The 16,981-nt window shown below is 51.5% G+C and overlaps 1 protein-coding gene across 1 annotated transcript in view; it reads right to left on the bottom strand.

Moving 5' to 3' along the window:
• Nucleotides 1-10,577, bottom strand: part of NOVA2 (NOVA alternative splicing regulator 2) — a 59,587-nt gene extending 49,010 nt beyond the window's left edge. The window contains exon 1 of the mRNA XM_033158448.1: nt 10,271-10,577. Within this exon, the coding sequence (XP_033014339.1) occupies nt 10,271-10,481 (211 nt within the window). The 5' untranslated portion in view covers nt 10,482-10,577. The remainder of the gene's footprint in view (nt 1-10,270) is intronic.
• Nucleotides 10,578-16,981: the final 6,404 nt, after the last annotated feature.

Below are 16,981 nucleotides of genomic sequence, written 5' to 3'. Positions count from 1 at the left end.
GGAAGGAAGAAGGAGGGGAGGGAGAGAGGGAGAGAGGGAAGGAAGGAAGGAAGAAGGAGGGGAGGGAGGAAGGAAGGAAGGAGGAGAGGAAGGGAGGGAGGGAGGGAGGGAGGGAGGAAAGGAAGGAAGGAAGGAAGGAAGGAAGGAAGGAGGGAGGGAGGGAGGGAGGGAGGGAAGGAAGGAAGAAGGAGGGGTGGAAGGAAGGAAGGAAGGAAGGAAGGAAGGAAGGAAGGAAGGAGGAGGGGAGGGAAGGAAGGGAAGGAAGGAAGGGAGGGAGGGAGGGAGGGAGGGAGGGAGGGAGGGAGGGGGAGGGGAGGGAGGGGAGGAAGGAAGGAAGGAAGAAGGAGGGGAGGGAGGGAAGGAAGGAAGGAAGGAAGGAAGGAAGGAAGGAAGGAAGGAAGGAAGGAAGGAAGTCTTACCGCTGCCACCAAAATCAGTGGGGTCTTGGTGGGGGCAGATATGGTCCCCAGGCTTGGGTGTGTTAGACACACCTGTTCTACAGCTTTGGAGCAGGGTTTTCAAGACAGGCCTCAACCATTCATCTCACTGTTTCTCAAAAGATTTATCTCTGCACAATTTGTTCACCAAGCTTAATTCTGTTAGGCAGTACTGTAATACCCATTTTACAGACGGGCAAAACAGAGCCACTGACAGCGCCAGACCAGGGCCAGCAGTAAGGCGAGGGTGCATAAGTACTGACAATAAAAATAGGGTGACCATGCAGATCAGGAAAAGGAAGCAAAAGCTTTATCTGGAAGTGGTGGGGGAGTTCAAGCTTAGCCCCCAGTTCCATGGTCAAGCACTTGCCTAGCAAACCAATCTCGAACCACGCACAGGCCATTCAGAAACGTCACTGTCGAACGCTCGGCATATGTGTAGCAAAACACCCGGTACTTAAATTGGGAACAGCAGAAAGGCTAAATGTGATGCCCACCATTAAAATGAAGCAAATGGGAGGAGGAGGACGGGGTGGGGAAACCAGCACACCAACAGCCAATTAAATCCAGCCCGCCATGTGTCTAAAGCACAGATCTGAACCCAAGACTCCAAGGCCAACATTTCACACGCGGGGAGGGCCAGACTCCTCAGCTCCAAGATCAGCCTGTCTGGCACAAGATCCACCTGCTAGGTGTGGCTCCGCCTTGCATGCTGTGTCACGAGGGAAGGGGTGGAGCGCTTGCTTCCGTCCCCAGGTAGGGCTGGGATCAGATCCCCGGCTTGAAACCCTGGACAGCCGCTGCTGGTCAGTGTAGACACTGCTGGGCTAGATGGACCAATGGCCTGACCCAACAGTTGCGGTGTATTTCCTATGTATTTGCAGTGTGGAAGGTAGCCCATCTCTGAATACCAATCGCCGGGAAACCGCAGGAGGGGAGAGGGCTGTTATGCTCAGGCCCTGCCTGCAGGCTTTCCAGGGGCATCTGGTTGTCTGGATGCGATCAGCCGCTGATGCTCAGGAATTGAGGCAGGCGGTAAGCTCAGAGTTTTTGCTCTGCTTGCCGAGGGTCCCAGACCCAGTTCCTGACATCGCCACATAAAGGCCCAAAGAGCAAAACTGCAGATAACCTCGGACAGTGGAGAGCCGCTGCCAGTCGGGCGAGAGGAGAGAGGCAAGATCTAAACTGGCTCTTAAAGGTGAGATGGGAGCATCATGTCCAGTCTGTGCCAGTGTTTATTCCTAAATTTGTCCTGCCCTGTTTCTACGCCATACTGCGACTGTTCTTCGAATGCGTGGAAATTCGTATTTCTGTAGGCATTTTGCTCCCAAACATGCATTTTGGTATGCATTTTGGGACTTTTTTTAAAAAAACCTTTAAAGGTGTTGACCTTTAAAGCCCTAAACGGCCTCGGCCCAGTATACCTGGAGGAGTGTCTCCACCCCCATCGTTCTGCCCGGACACTGAGGTCCAGCTCCGAGGGCCTTTCGGCAGTTTCCTCCCTGTGAGAAGTGAGGTGACAGGGAACCAGGCAGAGGGCCTTCTTGGTAGTGGTGCCTGTCCTGTGGAACACCCTCCCAGCAGATGTCAAAGAAATAAACAACTATCTTACTTTTAGAAAACATCTGAAGCCAGCCCTGTCTAGGGAAGTTTCCATGTTTGATGTTTTATTGTGTTTTTAATATCCTGTTGGAAGCTGCCCAGAGTGGCTGGAGAGGCCCGGCCAGATGGATGGGGTATAAATAATAATAATAATAATAATAATAATAATAATAATAATAAGCAATGACAAACCTAGACAGCATCTTAAAAAGCAAAGACATCACCTTGCCGACAAAGGTCCGTATAGTTAAAGCTATGGTTTTCCCAGTAGTAATGTACGGAAGTGAGAGCTGGACCATCAAGAAGGCTGATCGCCGAAGAATTGATGCTTTTGAATTATGGTGCTGGAGGAGACTCTTGAGAGTCCCATGGACTGCAAGAAGATCAAACCTATCCATTCTCAAAGAAATCAGCCCTGAGTGCTCACTAGAAGGGCAGATCCTGAAGTTGAGGCTCCAGTACTTTGGCCACCTCATGAGAAGAGAAGACTCCCTGGAAGAGACCCTGATGTTGGGAAAGATGGAGGACACAAGGAGAAGGGGACGACAGAGGATGAGATGGTTGGACAGTGTTCTCGAAGCTACTAATATGAGTTTGGCCAAACTGCGGGAGGCAGTGGAGGATAGGGGTGCCTGGCGTGCTCTGGTCCATGGGGTCACGAAGAGTCGGACATGACTGAACGACTGAACAACAACAACAAATTATTATTATTATTATTACTGTAACACATGAGCACTTGAAGGTGCCTTGGTTAGTGAGTCAGATCCCTGGTCCTTCTGTCCCAATTCTGATGGTGGGAGCGTCAACAGGATCAAGGCCTTTGCCTTCCTGCCGCCCTTCAGAGGTTCTGGAATGCAACTCCCATAATCTCTAGGATCTGATGGGATTTGTAGTCCAAGGTCACTTCCAGGTGACCTCTTCATTGAGCATTCATCCTTGTTGGCTTGCAGGGAGACTAGACGGTACTGGCGATTTACTGAGCGCTCGTTCCGACTCATCTGTGGGGAAGTTAGAAGGCACCGCACCAAAGCAAATGTTATCTTGCATTTTCCAGGGCGTTTCTCCATCACTTTCCTTACAGCAAAAAAGTGGAGTGGAGTGGGTTTGTTGCAGGAGAGCTCCAAATCAACGCCAATAGCACAACCTGAATTGCCCGGTTTGAGTCTGAATCCCAGCTTAAAACAGCGACAGTCTGTGAGGGCACCCAAAACATCTCGATCCCAGCCCTCCTGCTGAGACCCCTTTAACAAAAAACAACTGGAGACGGGAAGGAGAGAAAATACGTTTAGATAAACGGCGGAGAAATTAGTACGATGTGGGCAGCGGAGGAGCAGGTGAGTGTTGACTGGGAGCTGCAGAAGTGGCCTTTCAGTCATTCCTGGGTCTATGCTCTCTCCCTCCAGTTTGCAAAAGTAGGTCAGGTTCAATCCTGGCCTCCACTGCTCTCCCATCTGATCGGATGGCAGCTGAGCCTCTGGAATCAGAGTGATGCAGCTGACACAGAGAGGGGGCGGCGAGTAGAATTGTTTAGCCCCAGATTGGTTACGTCTAAGCTAAAATGATTATTGTCTTCTCCCCCCTCTCGCCCCCACCCCACCAAAAAAGCAAAGCCTCACGCGGAACAGCTGCAAACCGCTGCAAGGCCTCTGATCTGCAACTGCAAATCCTGAGATCAACAATGAGCCAAGTATCGCAGCCTCTTTTTTTTCTGGCCACCCGCTTCCACTGCCACCCTCTCGCTAATATGCAATCATGGCAGGCAGGGTAGACGGGTGGTGAGATTAAATATGAAAAGCTGCCTCTCTCTGGACAGGAAAGGATTTGATCTGGGGAAGTCTCTTCCTCGGGGAGGGAGGGGAGCTCAGGTTGAGAGCCCCTTGTAGAACAGGTTACATTAAAAAACAGAGAGATGCAACGGGGTTGGGTGGCAGCGGGCCTGAAGATTAACTTTAATTTAAATGTTATTATTGGGGGGGGGGAGAATGCATTTTAATAAAAATTAAAAAAAAATTAAACTGCTTAATCCTCATCTCAGTTCTTTGGAGTTCAATAGCCAGAACCCAGGAAGGCGAGAGCAAGATTTCTTCTTAAAATTCTGACTCGGAAAATCTCCTTAAACCTCCCTAAGGAGGACTTATAAACTTTAGTTCAGTTGTTTGCTTTTTTAAAATGACTGCTGAAAATGCAGGGAAAGTGACAGGGGTGCCATCGAGGGCCGCGGATCTTTACAGGGCACCCCATGGCGATGACTCTAGGACAGAGAAGGAGAATCTGTGGTGCAGTGGATGATGGTGGACTACAACTCCCATGATCCTTCATTGCGCTGGCAGGAGCTGAGGGGACATCTGCAGGACCACAGGTTCCCCCCCCATGTCTAAGAGATATTATTATTATTATTATTATTATTATTATTATTATTATTATTATTATTATTATTATTATATTATTATTATTATTATTATTATTATTATTATTATTATTACATACCGCCCTATACCCAAGGGTCTCAGGGCAGTTCACAGAATAAAAAGAAAATATAAAACCACAAAATATATAGTAAAAACAAAAACAACCCAATAGCCCCACCACCACCACAAAAACAACATTTTAAAAGGGCATAGGGTGTAAATCAGATCAACCAAAGGTCTGCTTTAAAAAGGAACGTTTCTTCCTGGTGCCTAAAGGTGTATAATGAAGATGTCAGGCGAACTTCCCTGGGGAGAGCATCCCACAGACGGGGAGCCACTGCAGAGAAGGCCCCGTTCTCGTGTTGCCACCCTCTGAAACTCTCGAGGAGGAGGCACACGAAGGAGGGCCTCAGAAGATGATCTCAGGGACCGGGTAGGTTCATATGGGAAGAGGCAGTCCTTGAGGTATTGCAGTCCTGGGCCGTTTAAGGCTTCATGGGTCAAAACCAGCACTTTGAACTGGGCCCAGAAACTAACTGGTAGCCAGTGCAGTCGGATCAGTGTAATATGTTCAAACCGTCTTGCTCCGGTGAGCAACCTGGCCGCTGAATTCTGCACTAGCTGAAGTTTCCGAACTTTGCTTGCCTTTTCCTGCCCCTTTTTATTATCTCTCACAACCATGATGTCTCTTTCCTGGAGAGTCACTCAGCCCCCTACACTTTACCCAGGGCTTCGGCCGAGATGGTACACGGCTCCACCCAAACGCTTATTTTCAAATGCAGGACGCAGCCCGTGAAGCAGCGAGATTATCCCTCTGAGCATGTGCAGATGTGCCTCCCTGGCGACCAAATTCTCCCACACGCTCGCGGCTTCATTTCCTAAAACTATGTCTGGCAAAGGAGCCCCAAACTTTGGGCGCTGAGATTCCACTGAATGGAGGAGGAGACGGCAAGCACCTCAAGCCGCGGCGCTAACACAAACCAGAACCCACCCTGGGGGAGTCTGGGAATCACGTGACCCCAAACAGCCAATCCCCTGCTGTCGCCTGCTATAAAGTGCCCCGTGTTTGCTGCACTCCTTCATTTTGAGCATCCCACTGCTGAACGAAACATCTTGGCAGCCTTCGCCGCCACGTCTCCTGGTATTCTTCACTCGGCCTTCTCCAGACTGGTGCCAGGTACCCGTAGCCCAAAACACCTGGGGGGCACCAGGTTGGGGAAGGGTGGTCTTAATCATAAAATCTCAGCCCTGCTCCACCGCTTAGAGTTAAGTCCTCTGCACAGGAGAAAGGTTTCTGGTTTCCCTCTCTGCCTAACTCAGCACAAGGCCCTCCTTTCCGAAGACGCTCATCCCATGTACCAGCAGAGGAGCTGCTAGGAGCCAAATTTATTGATTTATTGGTCAATTGATTGGCCAAGGAGCAGACATGGTTCTCCCTCTCCTCATTAATCCACACAACAACCCTTTGAGGTAGGCTAGGTTGAGAGGCAGTGACTGGCCCCCAAGGACATATTCCGTCAAATTTGGGGGACTTGAACCCTGGTCTCCCTGGTCCAACACTATAACCACTACATCAGGCTCAGTTGGTAAAGCATGAGATTCTTAATCTCAGGGTTGTGGGTTCGAGCCCCACGTTGGGCAAAAGATCCCTGCATTGCAGGGGGTTGGACTAGACGACCCTTGTGGTCCGTTCCGACTCTACAATTCTAGGATTCTATGTGCCACATCCCTGAAGATACATCTTTGCTTCTCTGGGTCAGCTACTTTGGCCTCAAGGGAATGAACTTGTTCTGTAAGAGCCCAGAGCAGATTGCACGGTGTATAACCCTCCCATCGCCCAACCATGCAACCAGGGGCAGGCAGGCAGAGAGACAGACAGACCAAAGGGGCTTCCAGACTGTTTTGGGGTCGGGATTCAGTCACATACCGACACATTCAGGTTGCGCAATGACAGTTGACCGGAGGGTCTTGAGCAACAAACCCGCTTTCACAAAGGATCGGGCCTCATGAGAAATAAAAAGCGACGGGGAAATTGCACTGGGATATACGTGTGGGATATAACACTTGCTTTGACTCCGCTTCATCTAACTTCCCCACAAACCAGTCAGAATTAATACTCACTAAATAGCTCAGTGTGAAATACTGGAGACCTGCTTGCTTCATTTGGTTATGGTCCTTTAAGGTGTTTGGGTTTTTGGTTCACTAAGCTTTGTTTTCCCACTTACTGTGGGGTTGGGAAGAGCACCCTCTTCCCTGGGTTTCCGACACCCAACTCGAACAGGTGTTTCTCCGTCGCGCTCCTCCTCGTAGAGCTGCAGGGCATTTGCCCACTCCCCACTCCCCAACTCTCAATTCCAGTTCCAAATTGCCACAGACCCATCCCTGGGGTGGTGGTGGGGGAAGGCCAGGAACGCCTTTGGGTCTTTTGTCTCGGAAACTGGGTCTTGGAGGAGCACCGCTGAGAGCATGGGATGGGGAGGAGCTACTTTTTGCAGTCAATTTTTTTTGGGGGGTGGGGTGGGAGGCAGCACGTCTCTCTGCTCCATCAGGCTGTCGTAACCCATTTTGCTCGGCGCTCGGAACTGCCGAGCTTTTGCCACACTGGCAGCGTGAAGGAGAAATGCAGTGAGCACCCCCCACCCAACCTCCCTGCCAAGGTCACCCAGGGACAGCAGGAACTGAACTCATGCCCCAAGCCCTAACCTTGACCTCTGGCATGGCCCACCGCAAACCAAGGCTGGAAACCTCTGTCTGGAGTCCCATGCATAACAGTTGCGGCAGAAAACGCTTCCGCATGCCGCTAGGCCTCATCATGCCTTCCCCCCCCCCGCCCCGTCTCCTGAGGCCTGACACCCTTCTCAGACACCCAAGTGGGCCTGGGGGATCCCAGTCAAGTGTGTCACAAAGGCCCCCAGACAGACAGACAGACAGACAGAGGGCAACCCTCCAGTCCTGCTGGTGACGTCCCCATAGCTGGGAAAGGCCTGGGCTCCACCAGCAGAGCTGGGAGGCGACATCCTGGTCTCAGTGGAAGTCCCCAAAGGACTCCACAAAGCGGGCGCAACAACAACCTGCCTGTTTCCCCATCAGGAGCCGGGATGAACCAGATCATAGGCGCAATAATTGTTAGGGGACATTGCCTCCTCCTCCTCTCCCATCTTCCAGCATGCTCAAGGCTGAAGAACAGTCAAACACCCAAACTTTGTAAGGACAAAACGTCCCACCCAGTTTGACCTTCACCCGCACGTGAGATGTGGCACACTGAGGCGCACACGCATGCACACACACACACACACGCACACACAAGCTGCCCCTCCAGCACCCAGGCGTTTTGCTAACCTCCCGGCTGGGCCGCCGCCGCCGCCGCCACCAGGCCTGCGTGACTCTCGCTCTTGCGCATTTCCTCGGCAATCGGTGTCCTTTGGCGATGCACACTAGGTACCACTAAGGCGTCCCCCTCCATCTCCGTCACACTCCTCCCCACCCCCCACCCCCCTGCAATGCCATCGATGCTTCTTCTTCTTCCCGCTCCCCCTCCTCCTCCTCCTCCCTCCCCAAATCCATCACACGGGCATCATCGAACCCCAAACGGGGACGGGTGGGTGGGTGGGGGGGCCACCGCTTGGAAAGGAAGGGGAGAAAACACACGACACCCTGAGCAGCAAAGGTGGGACTGGCTGGCTGACAAGGGATTGGGTGGGGGGGGGGGCATGGCAGCCAAACCGCCAGCCTGAAATATGTGCCTTCTGCTGCAACACCAAGCGATTCCCCCATCTCCTCCTCCTCCTCCAACGCAACCAGCCTACGAAGGCATGCTTAGAATATCACCAGATCTTGGCTCCTTTTTGCTCACCTTCTCCTCTCCTCTCCCCTCAACCCTTCCTTCTTTCTTAAACACGAACCACACACACAGAAAACAATAAGTCCGCCCCCCCCCCCACTTTCCCCATTTTATTTATTCCAGTTGCTCCATTAGTCCCATCAGCGACGCTGTCATAAAGGAGGGCGATTTCCCCAGAGGACCCCGGGGCTCTTTCAGACGCAATATTTATTGCTTCTTGCCCTAACACTGAAGCTCAAAAGCATCTCGAAATGTTAATTACATCTGGAGGGTCTCTCTCTCTCTCTCTCTCTCTCTCTCTCTCTCTCTTTCTTTCTCTTTCTCTCTCTCTCTCTCTCTCTGTATGTGTGTGAGCACGCCTTCATACGTTCATCAACGCAAGCAATAAAAACGGAACCCGATCCAATTATTAGTACATAATAAATGATGATGATGATGATGATGATACTGAAAGAGTCGAGCAGGCACAGAGCCGACACGCAGCTAACTGCTATCGGCTCAGAAACAGCAGAATAAGTGAAGTCGCCCTTCACAAAAGGAGCCCAGATGGGTGAGTCAGAGAGAGAAAGACACAGAGAGGCGCTTTGCAAATCCCTATTTTTACACAGCTTTAGTGTCAACCGAAATCCAGACGCCAGGAATGACCATTTGCATTTTTAAAGCCCTTTTGCGTACACATTATTTTTTTTTAAAAAAATCAAGAAATGCTCACAAATCCTGAATCTTCCCTTTTTCTTTCCCTCCCCAAAAAATACTCTATTGACATTATTCTGCCCCCCCCCCTTTCCCTCTGTCTCCAGCGCCCCACAAATCCCTGGATCACACAGTGTCCTTTTCAACAACCCAGCTGCCTGCATCCTCTTTTGAGTCCAGATTTTCACATCCTTCCCCTCTTCATTTCCTCAAGCAGACAGTCATGGAAGGGGGGGGGAGGAGAGGAAGGGGGCTGACAGGTTTTCCATAGTCTATATGTGTGTGAGGGGGGGCGGCGGAATATCTCCACTCCTTTTCCCTCCTCCCTGGAAACAGACAGTTATTCTAACAGACTCCATTTTGACATAACCAGCTGCATAGACTAGTAAAATCTTTGCAGAGAAATGTGCATTTTTAGGGAGATCTTATATTTTCTGCACTCCGCTCCTACACATTGCAAAGGATCCCCTCGGCTGGGCTGTAAAAAAAAATCTACACTTGAAAAATCACAAGAGGGACTGTTTGTGGGGATAAAGGTGCAGAACAGATTAAATCGTATCCCCAGAAAGCCTTAACGGGGCAGAGAGGCAGTGCTGGACTGGGGAAAAGGACACCCATCTTTTTTAATTCTACATTGTAAAAGAGGAAATAACACCCCCCTGTTTTTATTGCAGGGGGGTAGAGCTAAAAGGGGAGCAAATTGCATCCTTCGGGGTGTGGCAAAGAACCACCCCCACCCCCGCGCGCATGAAATTAAGGAGAAGAGGGCAAATCCACAAAAGGAATATGGAGAGGTGGGTGGGGAGAATGACAGAAGGGACAGGTGGATACAGGCACGGGTTCAAACATGGGGTTTGTTGTTTGTTTTTTTAGGGGGGGGGTCAGCTTTGGCGCAGAGGTGCAAAAACTGGCTCAGGTTGGCCATAGGAGGGATGGGGCTGCTTAAAGGGAAGAAGAGGCGTCTAAAAAGGATGGAGACATATGACTGTCCGGAGGTATCGGGGAGGGGGGGCTGCTTTGCAGGGCAGATTTTGGGGTGGCGGGGGCAGCAGACAAGAAGCTTGAAGGAAGAGGCCTCTGGGAGACAGAGATGCCTTTCTGGTGCCCGGATTTCCCCAGAGCTGCCCTGCTCCCCAGACCACCCCGCTTGCAGTGCACACCTATGGGAAGTGGACCGGGAGTGTGTACATATGTCTGTGGAGTGGGGGAGGCCCTGGTCACCCCTGAATCCCTGCCCCTTGGCAGCTTCCCTGGCTGCCAGCCCTTGCCCCCCCCCAAAGTCCACTCACCTCCCGTGTTGCTCCTCTTGGTGCTGATGGCTTCGGTAGGGGTCTCCAGGGGCCTTTTCCTAGAGTCGGGAGGATCCGAATCCATGTGGGACTGCGGAGGGGCTTGGGGGGGCTGCTGCTGCTGCTGCGGCTGGGGCCCCCCTTGCTGCTGCTGAGGAGCTGCCGAGGGAAAGATGCCGTTCTGGTGCACGACTCCTGCCATCATTTTCATGCCGAGGGCGCGGAGGACTTCCCCTCCGCGGTACCCGTGAGACTCCAGCAGGGGGAGGTGGGGGGGGGAGGTAAGAAAGGATGCTCGGGTTTTTTTTTCTTTTTTAGGGAGGGGGGGTGGGAGAAGGAGGAGGGAGGTGTGTCCAGAAAGTGGGGGGGGGGAGCGCAGAGCAAGAGACCTGCGATCTCGCCAGGTGAAATCGACAAAGGAGGATTCAAAATGGGTTTGGGAGGGTGGGTCGCTGTCAGGTCAGCTTTCCTGGGTCCCCCCCCTCTCTCTCTGACTTCCTCTGTGACTCTGTGACCCTCTCCCTCCCACCCACCACCCACCGCCCGCCCAAGCAACCCCCCCCCCCACAAAGGTGAAGGAAGTCGGGAACTAGCACCCCACAAAAGCAAGGGAGAGGTGGAGACAGGGAGAAAGCGGCGACGGGGGTGGGAAATGGGAAGGTCCCCCCTCGCTCCCAAAGGTGCCCTAGGGAGGGGGCGGGTGGAGGGGGGGGAAATCAGGGGAAAGGGTCAAGCAGGTCGGGGGCGGGGTGGGAGAAGCAGAGGCTGGAGGGCGGGCGGACGGACGGACGGACACACACAGAGAGAGAGAGAGAGAGAGAGAGAGAGAGAGAGAGGAGGGGGGGCGCCTTGTGTTGAGGGGAGGGGGGAGAGAAAGAGAGAGAAAGAAAGCGCAGCCAGCCCCAGGCTCGCTTCTTCACAGCATCCCCTCTTTTCCGCTTGTCCTGGGCGGCAGGCAGGCAGTGGCGGTGGCAGAGCGAGGAACCCAGCCCCTGACGTTGGAGGAGAGAGACCCACCTCCCTCCTTCCCCCCCCCCAGCAGATTGGCTGCGAGGAGCTGGGCCAAGCTTGCAGGAAGGGGGGGGGGGTTGGGAGAGAGAGAGAGAGAGAGAGAGAGAGAGAGAGAGAGAGAGAGAGAGAGAGAGAGAGAGAGAGAGAGAGAGAGAGAGAGAGGAGAGCTATTCTTTGCCTTGGGGGCTTGACAGAGCTGGGAGGGGGGAGCAGGTGGAAGGGAGGGAAGGAAGAAGAGGAGGCAGCTGTGCGCTGCAGGGCAGGGAAGCAAGGAAGGAAGGGGAGATGGGGAAACGGGGGAGGGGGCGGAGGGTTCTGCCCCTCTTCCATCACACCCACCCACCCCTTCCCCTTGTTATCTCTGCACCCTGATTTCTGCCTTCGGCGCACCAACCCAGGAGGCCCACAAGAAGCTGCCTGGAGCCAGAATCAGACCGCAGGCTCACCTAACAGCAGGGCTTAACAGCCAGGAGTGGGGAGGCCTCAGGCCCCACTCTCAGCCATAATAATAATAATAATAATAATAATAATAATAATTTATTTGTACCCCGCCCATCTAAGTTCTGTCTCCCCATCTGCCGTCGACCTCCCTCGCAGGGTTGTTAGGAGGGTAGCACCAGGAAGGGGAGAGAGGGGGGCAATCTTTCTAGAATGCTGCCTCCAGCTCCTTGGGATAATATAAAGGTGTGTGGGGGGGGGTTATTTTATTTTTTATTTTTTAAAGTCTACCTCTCCAGGGACCCTCCCCCAATTCCTGCTGCCACTCAAGGCCCTTTTATTGTATTTTAATATTTTGTTGGAAGCTGCCCAGAGTGGCTGGGGAAGCCCAGCCAGATAGGCAGGGGTATAAAATTATTATTATTATTATTATTATTATTATTATTATTATTATTATTATTATTATTATTTCCGCTGTCGAAAGCCTGCACCCCTCTGGACATGCAAAGCAGGCCTCTATACCTACTGAGGGACAGCCCCCCCTCCATGGGGCAATGACACAAGCCCCAGTCGGGAAGCTCACCCGCCTTTCGGAGCCCACGCAACGGTACCGTGTACCGCCATTCATTCCTCCGGGCCCGTGACTGAGCTTTCACACATTCCCCGCGAGGGCCTGGTCTGGCAATCTGGCATCACACGTCCTGGCGAACGAAGGTGTGTGATCCGCAATACTGATAAATGCATTTGCAAGGCGCCACATGGCTGGCAGGGCCTGCCAACAGGGGCATCGAATGGGTGTGACACACACAAACACACACACACACACAATACCTTATCTTGTGGCCTGTTATTTTCATGTCCATCCATCCCCAAACTACCTGAGGCTCAGCTTGCTGTTGTTGTTGCTGCTGCTGCTGTTGTTTTTTGCAATGTTTTTCACACACACACCCCTTTCTCTTGATCAGGGGTCAGCAAACCTTTTCAGCAGGGGGCCGGTTCACTGTCCCTCAGACCTTGTGGGGGGCGGGCGGACTATATTTTGGAAGGAAAAAAAGAACAAATTCCTATGCCTCACAAATAACCCAGAGATGCATTTTAAATAAAAGCACACAGTCTACTCAAGACAAAACACCAGGCAGGCCCCACAAATAAGCCAGAGATGCATTTTAAATAAAAGGACACATTCTACTCATGTAAAAACACGCTGATTCCTGGACCGTCCGCGGGCCGGATTGAGAAGGCGATTGGGCCGGATCCGGCCCCTGGGCCTTAGTTTGCCTACCCGTGCTCTTGATCCGTTCATCCTCCTCAACATGCAAGCTGGGTTTTATATTGCCAGGCGCTCTGGCCTCTCAGCATTTATGCTTTTGCAAAAACTCCTAGGTCCTCAGCGCACCTCCCCTTAAAATATCTCAGGTGAGGGAGCTAGAATGAGCCTCCGTCTCATTCCAGACCTTGGAGAGCTCCTGCTGGAAGTGCCTGCACTGCAGAGCTGCATAGATGGACTGATGGCAACTCCTGATGGGACCCTTTTTGAAACAACTGCCTCCTCGTTTATCCTACAGATTTGATTTCTGTAATCAGGCCACGTGGCAGTCTATCCCTTCGGGGGGGGGGGGGAATATAGCACAGGGTCTACCTAGGGAACTGGCAACGGCTTTGGCGCCATTTCTCTGCCGTCTTAAGAGATCCACAGCCAGGGGCCCCGGGGCCCTTTGACCACAGTGTCCCTTAACAGTGGCGGAGCAATGCTACACAATAATGCCACCTGCTGACACCCGGAGGAATCACGATGCAAAGCACTTGTGTGCCTCTTGAAGTGTGCCCGGGAAAAGGCCTGGGCAGCCAGTATGTGGCAGCAGGAACCAACTTTACCTTCTTCCTAATGGTCTTAAGAAAGCACTCAGGTTTCTAGTAGTCATGACTGCAAATGTGCACTTTTGCAGGTGATGCCTGGTACGTTTTGAAAGCCAGGAGAATCACTGAATAAAAGCTCCCAGCTTCGGGTCGCTGCAAAAATCCCTTCCCTTCGCCTTAACTAGAAGAAGCAGAATAAATGAGAATGCTTTCAAAAAAAAAAAAGCAAACCAAATTATTAGTATTAAATCATACACTTTCCCTCCACTTGCATAATTTGCCCAGGCCATGGAATTCTGCTTTCCTTGGTGCAGATTTTTGGTCTCCCTGCTCCACCACTTGTCCAGGAGCAGAAAAGGACACATCTCTTCCTGTGACAATGTGGGGGTGGTTTTTTTTGGGGGGGGGGGCTTTTTATGCTTCCTGTTAAATGCCACTCAGTGCAAACAGAGACCCTTATCTAATAATAATAATAATAATAATAATAATAATAATAATAATAATAATAATATAGAAAATTCTTTCCAGTAGCACCTTAGAGACCAACTGAGTTTGTTCTTGGTATGAGTTTTCGTGTGCATGCACACAACAAACTCAGTTGGTCTCTAAGGTGCTAATGGAAAGAATTTTCTATTTTGTTTCGACTATGGCAGACCAGCACGGCTACCCACCTGTAACTGTAATAATAATAATAATACAAAATAATTTAAGTATTTGCCCGATAAAGAGCACTCTCTCAGCTCCTAGGTTCTACCCCAGTCACATCTTCCTGTGACCAAGAAGCTGTGCCCAGGACAGGGCGTTGCAGAAAGGGAGACACTCCACACACACACCCCCAAGAGATCTTGCAGCCTTCTCCAAGGCCCCCATGATACATATTTTCAGTGATAGCCCCGACCTGGAGGAATGCTCTGTCCCACGAGACTAGGGACCTGCAGGACTTGATCTCCTTCCGCAGGGCCTGTAAGACAGAGCTATTCCTCCTGGCCTTCAGTTTAGCCTGATCCTGCATTCCTTTCCCCCCTTCCCTTTTCTATGAAGAAACCCTTTCTGAGACCCCACATTTAAACTCTTCCCTGGTCTCCTTGCTGGCCCTAGCAGGACTAACTTGGTCAGTTAGCCCTGGCAAACCTACATTTATGTTGTACTTTATGCTGTTTTTAAGCTGGTTTTTCCAGTTGTTTTTAAATCAATGTTTTATATGCCTCCAGAGGAGGGCAACCAAAATGGTCAAAGGCCTGGAAACGATGCCTTATGAGGAACGGCTTAGGGAGCTGGGTATGTTTAGCCTGGAGAAGAGAAGGTTAAGGGGTGATATGATAGCCATGTTCAAATATATCAAAGGATGTCATATAGAGGAGGGTGAAAGGTTGTTTCTGCTGCTCCAGAGAAGCGGACACGGGGCAATGGATTCAAACTACAAGAAAGAAGATTCCACCTAAACATTAGGAAGAACTTCCTGACAGTAAGAGCTGTCCGACAGTGGAATTTGCTGCCAAGGAGTGTGGTGGAGTCTCCTTCTTTGGAGGTCTTTAAGCGGAGGCTTGACAGCCATCTGTCAGGAATGCTTTGATGGTGTTTCCTGCTTGGCAGGGGGCTGGACTGGATGGCCCTTGTGGTCTCTTCCAACTCTATGATTCTATTATTCTATTTATTGTTAGCTGCCCTGAGCCCGGTTTCTAAATCGGGAAGGGCGGGGTATAAATAAATTATTATTATTATTATTATTATTATTATTATTATATTTGCAATCCCTCCCAAATTTCCCGTCGTGTTGATGAGCTTGTGGCTACCCAGCAGCTGAATTATCCCTCGCTACCCACCCTCCTTGCTCTCTTCTTCTCGCTCTGTGGATTCTGGCTCCCACATAAGCACAAAAATAAATGAACCTTTCCTGAGGAGCTCAGCATCTTGTTAAGCAGAGCCTGAGAAGGGAACGCTGAGCTGTTTGGAAAAATCCTGGCTGGCAATGAATTTGGCCCCGATCCCGCTAACGGAAACAGACTTTCAGTGCAGCAATCAAGCAAGCCAGTGGCCCCAGGCCCTCCCTACAGATTGTTGACCCTCGAGGTCCCCCTTTGAAATATCGCAACCTTGAGGAATCACGTTAAATCATAGGTTCCTCCTTCCCGTTCAGGACCTAGTTGAGAAATTCTCTCCTCTTTCCCCAATGCCCTGAAGGAGAGTTGCTAACTTTCTTCCCTGCATCACAGGCAGAAATTCAACAGGGACAGTTCCCCCCTATCACTGCAACTCCATGAAAACCAAGTGCTTTGCTTTCGCCTTTTGGGCAGCTATTTAAGGCACAAGGGCCACCCAGTTTGAGTGAGGGGGGGGGGAATGTGATGTCTCTTCTTGTCACCTTCTGTGCTTCAAACGCAGGAGAAGCAGCACACATCAAAACTCCCTCTTCTCTTGTTTTCTGCTGCAGCTCGTCAACCCAGCAACCGGAACCAGTTTATGCACATCTGAGAACGGGGAGAGACCAATTGTTTTCCAAATCAAGCTTTCTTTCCTTTTTTCTTTTTAAAGTCAATTAACCTCCGCACTCCCTGCTGGCCCATGAACTTGACCCTCGGTAGTTCGGTCTGGCTGGGGTTCCGTTCCTCGGCCTCAGTTCCTCCAACCTGTGAAATGGGTGCAAGAAGGAGAGGCCGGACGGACGGAAGGAAGGAAAGATCAAGCTGCGCTTTTTAATCAGGGCGCAATTAAACGCACCGATCGCCTTCTTTCCTTCCCACCCGCCAGCAGTTCTGAGGAAGGAGAAAATGGGGAGAACTGTGTCCCCCCCCCCTCTCTGGCCATCTCTGCTCCTTGGATGAATGTGTGTGGGGGGGGGAGAGAGAGAGAGAGAGAGAAGGAGAAAGAGTGAGCAGATGGGCTTTGGCGAGGCCTTTTCATCCTGGCCTTTGGCTGGCTCAATAGCGGAGCAGGGCCGAGGGGGAGGGGAGGCGGCAGTCAGCCGAGCACGGCTCCTGAATGCTAAACGCCTGGTCCATTGTATCAGCTGGCCCATCTGTCTGTCCTTTTCCCGCTCGCCTATTGTCCAAGGCTGACACATCTGGACTCTCTGCAGCTCCCTCGCTCTTCTCCACCCCCCCTCCCTGGGCAACACAGTCTCTCCAGGGCATGGGGGTAAGAAAACTAAGGCCCGGGGGCCGGATCAGGCCCAATCGCCTTCTGAATCCGGCCCGCGGACGGCGTGTTTTTACATGAGTGGAATGTGTCCTTTTTTTTATTTAAAATGCATCTCTGGGTTATTTGTGGGGCATAGGAATTCGTTCACTTTTATTTTTGTTTTCAAAATATAGTCCGCCCCCACAAGGTCTGAGGGACAGTGTACTGCCCCCACCCCCGCTGAAAAAGTTTGCTGACCCCTGCTCCAGGGCCTCCAACCCCTTTGCC

Source organism: Lacerta agilis, chromosome 8 (genome assembly GCF_009819535.1).
Source record: "Lacerta agilis isolate rLacAgi1 chromosome 8, rLacAgi1.pri, whole genome shotgun sequence".
Taxonomy (NCBI): Eukaryota; Metazoa; Chordata; class Lepidosauria; order Squamata; family Lacertidae; genus Lacerta; species Lacerta agilis.
This window is presented reverse-complemented; position numbering and strand designations above follow the sequence as displayed.